This window comes from Glossina fuscipes, unplaced genomic scaffold (genome assembly GCF_014805625.2).
Source record: "Glossina fuscipes isolate IAEA_lab_2018 unplaced genomic scaffold, Yale_Gfus_2 2, whole genome shotgun sequence".
Taxonomy (NCBI): Eukaryota; Metazoa; Arthropoda; class Insecta; order Diptera; family Glossinidae; genus Glossina; species Glossina fuscipes.
The window spans coordinates 16,193,257-16,204,515 of NW_023998416.1; the positions used below are offsets into that span (position 1 = coordinate 16,193,257).

The window sequence follows — 11,259 nt, forward strand, 5'->3', positions numbered from 1 at the left end:
CATGCTTCATTCCGCCATCAAAGCACACAAACCACTTTAGCGTTGTGTTTTTACAGACTTTTCAACGATTTCTCATACGAATGTCTTGGAAGTACTTGCGATATATATCAAATAAATTTACACACAAAGATTTGGGTCAATAAATGTATATATTAATTTATAAGAAAATAAGGTCTTTGAGGTGGTTGATTGCATTTTAGAATCTTTGATTAATTTGAAGCACTATGGTTTGTCTTAAGGAGTTAATAGAAACCAATTGATAATGCAAACGTTGTAAATGTTCTAACAGAATAATGAAAAATTCTTATTCAGCAGAATTTGTGTGACTTGTTTCGACCATGTACTAATAGAGAATTTATTGAAATCAACTCTGCTCTCTCTCAATTCACAACACATGGTACTTCTTTTTATAAATCATGTAAAGGCAAAAGTCAGCTAACGGATTTTCGCGAAAATTCAAAGCCAAACCTAACCAAAAGTTAGGATGTATCATCATAAAAAGCAGCTTATTTCCATGGGAACCCTTATACGATATGGATTGAATGGAAAATTTGCCCATATGCACTGGATTTCATCCAGTTAATTTTTATACTAAGTTACAATATTGAAAATAAGCCGTTTTTTTTTGTAAAATCGTACGTTTCAGGCTAACAGTTGTCAGTAAGTAGTCAGTAGTAGTGCAGTTGTAGTGCATAACATTATACGTGTTCTCTTTTCATTGAAACAAAATAAATTTTCGTTTTTGCTTGCTATCCATAATACTATCCATAATAAGGATAATTTATCTCTTAATCTTGAATGTATTACTTTCTAAATGCTTTAAAAGTAAAAAAGAACTTGTAGTTTACAGTTTAAAAAAAAAATTAAACAAATCCATACTTTTTCCTGTGAAAATTAACGAAATCCATACTTTTTTCTATGAAAATAAAGAACAGCTGAGAAAAATTCTCCCCGCGACATTATTTTGTTTATGTTTCTATGGCATGGGTATGAAATTCCTCTGTATGAAATTTTTTGCTCAAAACTTAGTATGTGAATGCATGCATATTTATTTATTTTATTATTGAAATTTTAAAAAAATATAACTTTTCAACTTTTCTTATAAAACATATTGTTGTGTTTTCGTATTCTGTTTGTTGTGGCATCGGTTGTGAGACTGGTATGTATTCCCAACTGCGACGCATTTCCTAGCATCTTTGTCTGATTTTTCTGAACACATAATTGTGTGGCATTCACATGTATTCCATAGATCACAAACAGTCTTAAACACTTCTAAACACTTCAAAATTTTCGTTCGACACTGTTGGTGCGAGGAATTTGCTTTCAATTTTGTTAGTGCGAGAAATCTGCGTTAGATTCTGTTCTTTTTCATTACACTCTCTTGTGTTTGCATTGATTATAATTTTTGTTCAGGATCGGAATTCTCGGTATATGTACATATGCAGATTATGAGAAATACATCGTTAGCAACGGAATTATATCTTATAAATCAACTTTGAGGATATCTCCCTTTATTAAAAAATTTGCTTTCAGTTTTCATGGGTAAATTAAAAAATGAAAAACCAAGGGGATAACTGAAATGAAATAGAATTCTGTCCAAGTACAATACTAAAGAAAATTCCCGCAGAAAATTATTGGTTCAATATAGAACACTTCAAATTTGACAACTCATCAGGTAACAATTCCAAGAAATCAAAACTGATGTAATTAGCCGTCTCAAGATAGCTCATCTTAGGTAAACTGTAATAGTACATTGTCCCATAAGTTTTTTCCCTTTTTTTGATGGGAAATCAATAGACGCCATACTCCATCTCGATTAATTGACTATGTACCGTTGTCCTGGGAATGCACATGGAAAGCAATAAATATTTACATTTTTTAGGTAAATAGAAAAGCTGTCTTTCCTTATAAGCATAATAAGCATAAGAAGACATTACCCCTTAATCTGACGAGAGTTGTTCTTGTTGAATAACGGCGATGTTGAAGGAGATCAATATTTTAAATAAATTTGGCAAACAGATAGCACATCAACCTAGATAACAAATGATGCAGGCTTTTATCAAAGAAACCATTCTTTCTTCCTTTTTTATAAAGCTTAGTAATTTGTCCGATTGAGAGCATTGGAAAATTTTCACAATTTGGTTGCTGAGAGCAATTTAGTCATAGCAAACTATTAAAATGCGCTTACTTTAACTTTAACTATATGAAAAATTTGCCCGCTTGTCGAATCGTCACTTTCGATCCGGGCGCAGTAAATCAACGATTAATGCTGAACATGTTTCTGTTTATAATAAAGTGTTTAACTAAAAACGAAAACGACAATTTATCTCACTATCATAGCAAATTTAGTTGGTCATAGCAATTACTAGCATTGTAAATATATATTCCCACTTACCGAAAATTCTTTACTTGAAATACTTGATCCAAAGTCAAAAATGACAAAAATTTGTTACCTTTTAAGAAAGTCCTCAGTGTTGGTAATAATTTTTCTGAAGCGGAGTCTGCAAATCTAAACAATATATTCAACACTTTTGACCTTCAATACATTATTAAGGGCTTTTTTTGTTGAAAGTCCATCGCCAGGTTGTTGAGGTCCGATTATTTTTAAATTAAAATCTTTTAACATAGCCAGAAATCTAATTTAAAGGTGATGAGTAGTTCCGTCCTCATAGACTGAAATGACTTTTATTTACATTTTATATTACAAGCCTTCGGTTTAACAACAACATATTCGCATGTTTACGTTATATCTTCTATATTAATCCCATCTAAAAAATTTTCCACATCCATGAAATTTATGTAAATTCATTTTCGGAAAATTTATAATTAATAGGCGTCAATTCTGGGCGATTCCGCGTATAATTCTTCCTTTTTCCGTTCGCCGGCTCTGTATTGCCTAAATCGTTCTTTGCGCATAGCCTAAAAACGGCACTATCTATGTTGACCTACTTTTAAACAAAAGGAAGGAAACTTACCTCAACACGTAGCATTTGCTTACGCATGTTAACACATTCTCCAAAATCATCAATTAAATCTTTACACATTTTCTTGCCACGTTCACCACCGTACGCTTCCAGACATTCCATCATATTCATTTCAAGTTCTCCGCATTTATCGTAGGTCTGATGATTAACCAAGCAACCGGTTAAATCAGTAAGCGGCAAACGAAAAAACGGGGTTAGCGCCATCAGGAAACAATGCTTCAAAATATAAAATAATAATTAAGATCTGCACAAAAGCAGTATCACAAATTAACTAAATGACGTAACACGGATTCTCTGCCAAACTCTTGAGTTTACGAACAGTTTTAGCAAATATTTCTATTTATAAAAGCACTTACGATTAACTACTCGTTTTATTTGTGTTATAGATTCAATATATGCAAATAACTAAATAGCATTCAATACAAAAGGAATATCTTAAAAATTTTCATTAAATCTTGCAAATTAATCGATTATACTCAGAGTTATATAAAATAGTACGATTTCAAATAAGTATTAAAAATAGACTAAAAATACTACTAAAGCATAACGCAGAGTTATTTCTGACAATTATCTAAATATTTGAATAAAACCATTTATTCCAAATTACGATAAGAATTCCAACTATCGATCGGACGTTCCACCATATTATACTTAATCCTTTTACCTAAAACGCCACATAAACCTTTTTTTAATATATTTCAGTATTTGCACTAGGCTCACAAACATTTTACTTTTGGTTAGAATATATGGAGGGGGTTAAAGTAATTAGACCCCCTTAACCATTAATTTCTTATGCCGAGGTACGATTTCTCTTTTTTGACACAGAACTTTGGAAATCCTCACTTTTTTTTTATAGCGAGTTTTTCGAGATAAGGCTTTATGTAGGGAGCGGTAGCAAAAGAGGCCCTTACTAATCCATTTTCAATGGGGCTGTTGTGTACCGACCGTTAGTGTACCAAATTTCTCGTCAACATTTTTCAAAAATTTTAATCTGTAGGCTAGATAGAAAAATACATCAATACGCATCAGATAGACAAAATAAAAGTTGGGTCTACTTTCTTCTGAGTGTTACATACAACAGTACGAACTTAATATTCTACAAGTGATGTAAGATATTATAAATGGAAGATGGCATATTATCACGGTTAAACTTCTTAAAGTGTAGGGTGAATAGGGTAAAACGCATACTTTGCGTAGTCAAAACATATTTCCAGACAGCTGGCTTACTTAATATTCGCATGCTCTATTCTTTAATATTGAAAATGGTTAGTAAAAAAATAAATCAAGACTTAGTTGACTTTTTGGAAGACTGCGGAGTTTGCCAAATTTGCCAACTACGATATCTAAAGGCTCGTGGTAACGAATATCAGTCTATTAAAGAAACTTTTCAAAAGGTGAGCCGTGCTCTTATTATTTTATTTACTAATGTGATCAAAGTAATTTTGTCTTTAGCTAAATATTAAATACGAAAAGTTAGATGATAATTGTTCTGAAGAGAGTGCAATGAAAAAACCGCGAAAAGATGTGTGCTCCACCTGTTTAGGATTGTTCTCTAAGGAATTCCAACAATGTATTATTGAAGCAATTTTAAAAACTGACATTGAAAAATATGATTACCGCGACGTCGTAGTCGCCATTAGTTTGCCTATGATGTTGCAAATTAGGCAATTATCCATGTGGTATGGATTATTGGAACGTTTTAGCTCGTTTATTGATATGGAAAAAGCTCCTGATGTGCCATTAAAAGAAGCAGCTAAGTTAATTTTAAATCCGATCATATGCAGAGAATTGCATAGAAATTATGAAGCGAATGGTGTTCAAATTAATGTCACGTTAGCGCATAACAAAGAACTGGATGAGTTGGTAAAATTGCAAAAATTGCATGAAAGGGCATTTCCCCGTCCACCGAGTAGCAAACGTCAGGATATCTCTAGGGGCCTTATAGAAAAGCAGTACATACCTAAGCGTTTAAAAGGAGAGTTATTTAAGCAATTTTTTCCAGTACCCCCCACAGTTGTGGCCGAACCACTAAATCTTAAGTCCATTGAATTGTTGGGACCTACGATTTTTGTGGCAGGTCGATATTGTAAATTAACAAGAGAACTTTCCCATACGCCTTGGATTTTGAATGGCCACCGTGTGATGAAAGACAGTATCGAAGAGATTATCATTAGAAATGTTACACCATTGCTTTGGTAAATATTCTGTTTCTGCAAAAGTTTAAATGTAAAATTTTAGAAGCTGTTTCTTTTCAGTAATGATCAAAGTAAAGTTATTTTCATGTCAAGTGGTCGAGAAGATGTAGACGTACGTTGCTTAGGCAAAGGCCGTCCTTTCGTTTTGGAAATCAGCAATGCTTTTACAACTAAACTATCGAGTGCGGCGGCCTATCGCATAGAATGCGATATAGACAAATCGAAAAAGATTTCTGTACGTCATTTACAAATTGTCAAGAGAGAAGAGTTAGTGCACATTAAATCCGGTGAGGAAAAAAAACGCAAGTTCTACAGAGCTTTGTGCATGTTGCAGGAACCCGCAAGTTCGGATATTCTAGAAAAGCTTAACTTGCCGCAAGGATTTGAAATAAAACAGAAAACACCTATTAGGGTATTACACCGGAGGCCGCTGCACACCAGACCCCGCATGGTATACAGCCTTAAGGTACTTTTATAGATTTACGTACAATGAAGAAATACGATTTAATTGTGTCTTTATTTTTTCAAGGCTTGGGTACATAAGGAGAATTGTAAAATTTTGGTTTTAGATATTGTCAGCCAAGCTGGGACATACATCAAAGAATTGGTGCATGGTGAATTTGGGCGCACAGTTCCATCAATAGCTGTTCTTATTGACCGACCGATCGATATAGTAGCACTTGATGTTATGGCTATCGATTTGGATTGGCCCAAACCAATCAAAAATAGTCATTTCGATGAATAAAAGCTACATAAATATTTTTTAAAACACCCGCCGCGATTTATTTAAAAATAAATTTGGCAGTCGTATTAATACCGCCTCATTGAAGTTGTTCTAAATTTTTGCCAGTAATCGGCTCTAGGTTATGGACTCCTTGATCATCAACAACGGCGACATTAAATTTTGGTAAATTAATAATCAAACGTTTATGTATTTCGGCAACACATTTCTTTAGTACTTCATAAGCTTCCGCTTGTGTAATCTTGTCATCATAGTAACGATCAAATACGCTGGCACAAAACATCCCACCATAACCTTGACCCCCATATTTCACGGATTTAGCGTTAGCCAAGTAATCTATATAATGTAATTCTGGCAGAGACTCCTTTGGGTCGAAACTTAAATTAAAACAATTTAAAAGGGAATGGAATTTAATTTGAATAAACAACTTACCCGGCTACCAACATATTAACTTGATAGGGAGCACTACTTCTCAAGTAGTCAGCCAGGTTTTTGCGTGTAAAATGCGCAGCACACTTTGGACTCAAGTCGTAGCCATTGCGCATTTTATAAAGCGCTATATTCTTGGAAATGAACTCCGTAAATTGAACAGCGTCACCCGAGTCGCCAACAGTAGCTATCATTAAATTATTGGATATTTTGTGTATTTTATTTTCATCTGAATAAAATAAAATTCTTTTAATTGAAAATTTCTCAATTTTCGTTGTGTCATGATACTGATCGTGGATAAATTTTACTTTTGTTTACCTTGCTTCATTACCACAATAGATCTAGCTTGTGTTGTGTCGGCTGCCAGCATCACAAACGTAGGACCTCTTATACCCAAAATTGTATCCATCTTTTCCTACTTTTATTTTATCTATATCAGTACAAAACTTATTCAGAAAAACTAAATGCAAATATTTTTGATTTATCGGCAATGACAATTCTTTTTATATGTTGAACGAAGTTGGCTGCGGTTAAAAAGTAAACACATTATCTTAAAACAATAAGAAGCCGCAAATGTAACGCATCTTAAGGATCCGACACAATGACGATGATTCGGAAGTTATTATTATTATTATTTTAAATTTAGACTAATGAAATGAATTTTAGACTAAAAAAAAAAACATTGATTCGGAAGTTATTTACCTTATTTACGTATATTTTATATTAATCTAAATCTGAATGAAAAGTGTTAGCCCTACTCTGTACTATCTTATAAGGACATGTAATAAGAGCGATTTATTTTGAATTTAAAATATGTTTGTCAAACAAAAGCGAATAATCAATTGACTTGCTTTGTTTAACTGCGTCAGCGAAGTCCACATGGTTCTCTAAAACTCATTTTTTTAATTTTGTTTATTTGATTAATTAATTAGTAGATATTTTATTGTGGCATTCTATTTATTTATTGCTTATATTTAAGTTGGTTTCTTTATGGTTATTTCTGAAGCCATATGTATTTGTTCATATTTACATTGATTTATTTAATTTTCTTTTCAAATAATAAGGTAATGAGGCTCGTCATTGCGTTACGAAAAATAAATAACACATTATTTTGTCGGTACCCTAAGTAAGCCTATAATATAAAAACAATATTGACATTTTTACAGTTTATACAAAAACTTATTGCCATCTGCATTTCCGGATTTCCCAATTTACAAGAAAGTGTATTTTAGTTGAATTGTGCTTAATTTACATGTTATGAAGAGAAATACAACACTAAAAATTATCGAAATTGAAATGTCAAGTCGACAATGGTTCTCCAGTTCTCTCTTCTCTCTTCTGATAGTTTTGAGTGCGTGTCAATTTTCGTCGCGATTCCCACTTTATATTGGAGAAAATTGTCGAAAAGTAGTTCTAATTAATATATTTAAAAATTGCTGGTTTGGTTAATACCAGATTACGATGGCCGAGCAAATAATGGAAACAGTATCGGAGACCGTAAAAGGAATTGTGGATGCAGTCAAAAATGCAACCAACACCGAAACGATAACAAATGAAAAAAAAGTCTCAACACCTGAAGGTACGGCGATAGCCTATGGGAGTTTAGTAATTATGGCTATGTTGCCAATAGTCTTTGGTTCCATACGTTCAGTAAAATTACACAAAGCGAGAAAGGTTCGTGATTGTTATTGTCTGACTTAAAATTATAAAATCAGAATTAATCTAAATTGTAGGTAAGCGGTGAAAAGGCTGATACTATGAGCAAGCAAGATGCCATGTATTTTCCTATTATTGCTTCCGTGGCGCTTTTTGGTCTCTATTTGTTTTTCAAGATATTTTCAAAAGATCATATTAACCTCCTGCTTACTGGCTACTTCTTCTTTTTGGGCATTATTGCGTTGGCCCACTTACTTAGCCCCGTTGTGAACTCTTTGATGCCCGCTGCTGTTCCAAAAATACCATTCCACATACATTTTACTAAAGGTGAAGGAAAAACCAAGGAAGATCTCATAAATTATAAATTCTCCACACACGACATTGTGTGTCTCATCATATCAACCGCAATCGGTGTGTGGTACTTGATAAAGAAGCATTGGATTGCAAATAACATGTTTGGGCTTGCATTCGCCGTCAACGGTGTGGAAATGTTGCATTTGAACAATATTGTTACCGGATGCATTTTGCTGAGTGGGTTATTTTTCTATGATATCTTTTGGGTTTTCGGCACTAACGTCATGGTGACGGTAGCTAAAAGCTTTGAAGCGCCAATTAAATTAGTCTTTCCTCAGGACTGGATAACTAATGGCATTAACGGTTCCAATTTCGCCATGTTAGGCTTGGGGGACATAGTCATACCAGGCATATTTATAGCTCTCTTACTGCGTTTCGATCATAGTACGAAGCGCAAAAGTCGTATCTATTTCTATTCTACTTTAATAGCATACTTCATGGGTCTTATGGCTACAATTTTCGTCATGCACATCTTTAAACATGCTCAGCCTGCGCTGTTGTATTTGGTGCCAGCTTGCATGGGTACGCCATTGCTAGTCGCCTTAGTTCGTGGAGAATTGAAAACCTTATTCGCGTAAGTTACATAATATTATTTTAAATGTCATAATAAATTTATAATTTTTCTATGGATGCAGTTATGAAGATCATCCTGAGGAGAAGACCGAAAAGAAGGAAAACAAGGACAGTGAAAAGTCGAATAAAAAGAAAGAATCTAAAAAGGCGAAATGATTAGCAGGCCAGCTAAGTACTGTCGTCTCGCCCGCTAGTAATTTAAGTTCTATAAAGCCCCACAAACGCCTTCAACAGCGCCCTAATTCATACGCCTAAATTGTTCTAAATTATCCTTAAAAGTATCCAATGCATACAGAAGCCGATGTAAATGTTTTTTAATATATAATGCTTTCAACACCAGACATATTTAGAGAAGAATCATGCTTTATATTCATTAATTTAATATGTAAATATGGCAAAGTTACATTTATCAGACATATACGAGCAGTAGAATTTTTTTTTAAAGAGTTAATCTATTTTTTTACGCTTACCGAAGAGAAATTTTAATTTTTCGCTTATCCGCCTGAGTGGCCGAGCAGGCAAGAGTCTCGACTAGCAACTCAATGGTCGTGGGTTCAAATCTCAAGTGCGGTAGAGTTTTTAATAAAAGCCGAAAGCCTTAGATGCTAGTGCTTTAAGACTTAGTCTTAGAATTTCTTCTCTGGCTAAATTTATAATAATAATAATAATTTTTCGCTTATACACCAGAATACTGTTCTAATATTTTTAAGTTAAAAATTAAAAATTTAGTAAAAGAATAAAAAATTAATAAATAAAATAGGATCTACTGACAATTTTTAAACTTGTTGAAAATCGAGTTGCTCTCCAGTTCTACAAATAGTATCTTAGCTAAATTTGGAATTTATCACAATTGCGCAGCACTTTGTCATTATTTTCAGGAAGTGAGGTTAAATTCATTTTTACTAATTCCAAGACTCCACCACTCGGCCTAAAGTTGTTTTGTCAATTTATCAAATTGGGACCATCGAAAGTAGAAATGCGTCTCCGCTTTATATTCAGATTGTAAAGGGAATCCATTCATTTAGAAACAAAGTTCTAATTTACTACCTGCAGTATATTTTAAAGCACATGGAAGTTATGTTAATTACGCTTACTTAGAGGCCGAATCTTTGGTATATTGATTCGTCACCGAATTTAATAATGTTCGCCAATTTATTTATAAGTGTGAAGGCAGTCGCAGGCTAAGTTGATGCTGTTGTTGTCCAATGTCTAGACATAACGCTCTCAAAGAAGTAATGCTCTTAAAAATAGTGACGTCCAACTACTAATAAAATGCTGTGAAATTTTCGTGTATTTACTGGAGGTGATGAATATTCACGACTGGATATCGATTGACTGGAGTGAAATAAGGCTCTCTTCCTTATTTGCTATTTTTCGATAAGAGTTTATGGATCGTAAGTGTGGTCAATCTTTTTTAAAAGAGACAGGCCCCTATTTTTAATTTCAGGTATTATTTAGAACAATTGATAATAATAAACCTTCGCTTAGAGACTAAAGAAGCAAATAACTAAAAAAAAAAGATCTAATTGGTGAGAGTATTTTCCTTGCTTTCGGTAGAATATGAAGACTTTTTAGAGAGACTCATCTGTCATGTTTAGACTTTGTATAAATCCTGCATGGCCGATTGGTTGGTTGACAATTCCCTACTCAATATCTTGCCTTCTCTAGCCATTACTTTTCTCCATTTTGTCGTTTCGCTTTAAAATTACAATAATATTTATAATAATATAGACACGTAATAATAATTATACGATAGTACAACAATACTCGCACATGTTATTATTAACATAGAATTCAAGACATGTTTATGTGGTGAACATATACGTAATGTATAAATGCATATATAAATATAATACACAATATAAATGTAAGTATATATAATACAATTTAATATAAATATATATGTAATATAATACAGTATAATACAAAAATATTGTATATAATATAATAATAATAATTAAGAGTCCGAAAATATAAGATTTATAATTATATGCGCATGTAATAATAACAATACGATGAGATTTATTTATTTAAAAGGCCGGTATTTAAAAGGACGTTAGAAGAAATCTCGTTACTAAAATTCCGCACAAGTTACGTTTACTAAGACAATAATATTATAATAACAACATTGAACTGAAGACATGTTCATGCATTACATTTACGAAACATGTGTTATGTAATATTTTTATCTTCCTGTTCCCTAAAATTTGTACAATTTAATAAAGTAAATGATACAAAACCTAACAAGTTGATTCGATGATTGCGGCCTCTAAACATTGTCGCAATACCATCAGCCTAAAATCCTATACCAAAAAACTAAAGTGGA

At 32.9% G+C, this 11,259-nt stretch overlaps 4 protein-coding genes across 5 annotated transcripts; 2 read left to right on the forward strand and 2 right to left on the reverse strand.

Moving 5' to 3' along the window:
* Window positions 1-532: 532 nt before the first annotated feature.
* Window positions 533-5,941, forward strand: LOC119633780 (putative tRNA pseudouridine synthase Pus10). Of its 2 annotated transcripts, XM_038027518.1 has the most exons (5): window positions 533-987; window positions 4,255-4,378; window positions 4,437-5,179; window positions 5,240-5,645; window positions 5,709-5,941. In XM_038027518.1, exons 1-5 carry the CDS (start codon window positions 971-973, stop codon window positions 5,922-5,924), a joined length of 1,506 nt encoding a protein of 501 aa, XP_037883446.1. In that variant the 5' UTR covers window positions 533-970; the 3' UTR covers window positions 5,925-5,941. The 2 variants fall into 2 exon arrangements, with proteins under 2 accessions (XP_037883446.1, XP_037883445.1); XM_038027517.1 differs by lacking the exon at window positions 533-987 and having other exon boundaries at window positions 3,946-4,378.
* LOC119633782 (NADH dehydrogenase [ubiquinone] iron-sulfur protein 5) lies at window positions 2,656-3,502 on the reverse strand. The gene is made up of 3 exons (XM_038027521.1): window positions 3,341-3,502; window positions 2,976-3,200; window positions 2,656-2,919 (listed from the first exon to the last, which is right to left on the reverse strand). The coding sequence occupies exons 2-3, from the start codon at window positions 3,186-3,188 to the stop codon at window positions 2,827-2,829; spliced, it is 306 nt and encodes a 101-aa protein (XP_037883449.1). The 5' UTR covers window positions 3,189-3,200; window positions 3,341-3,502; the 3' UTR covers window positions 2,656-2,826.
* LOC119633781 (probable proteasome subunit beta type-2) lies at window positions 5,937-6,858 on the reverse strand. Its single transcript, XM_038027519.1, has 3 exons — window positions 6,669-6,858; window positions 6,354-6,579; window positions 5,937-6,298 (listed from the first exon to the last, which is right to left on the reverse strand). The coding sequence occupies exons 1-3, from the start codon at window positions 6,757-6,759 to the stop codon at window positions 6,001-6,003; spliced, it is 615 nt and encodes a 204-aa protein (XP_037883447.1). The 5' UTR covers window positions 6,760-6,858; the 3' UTR covers window positions 5,937-6,000.
* An 819-nt stretch (window positions 6,859-7,677) lies between these two features.
* Window positions 7,678-9,423, forward strand: LOC119633330 (minor histocompatibility antigen H13). Its single transcript, XM_038026830.1, has 3 exons — window positions 7,678-8,024; window positions 8,084-8,934; window positions 8,996-9,423. Exons 1-3 carry the CDS (start codon window positions 7,812-7,814, stop codon window positions 9,087-9,089), a joined length of 1,158 nt encoding a protein of 385 aa, XP_037882758.1. The 5' UTR covers window positions 7,678-7,811; the 3' UTR covers window positions 9,090-9,423.
* The last annotated feature ends 1,836 nt before the right edge of the window (window positions 9,424-11,259 follow it).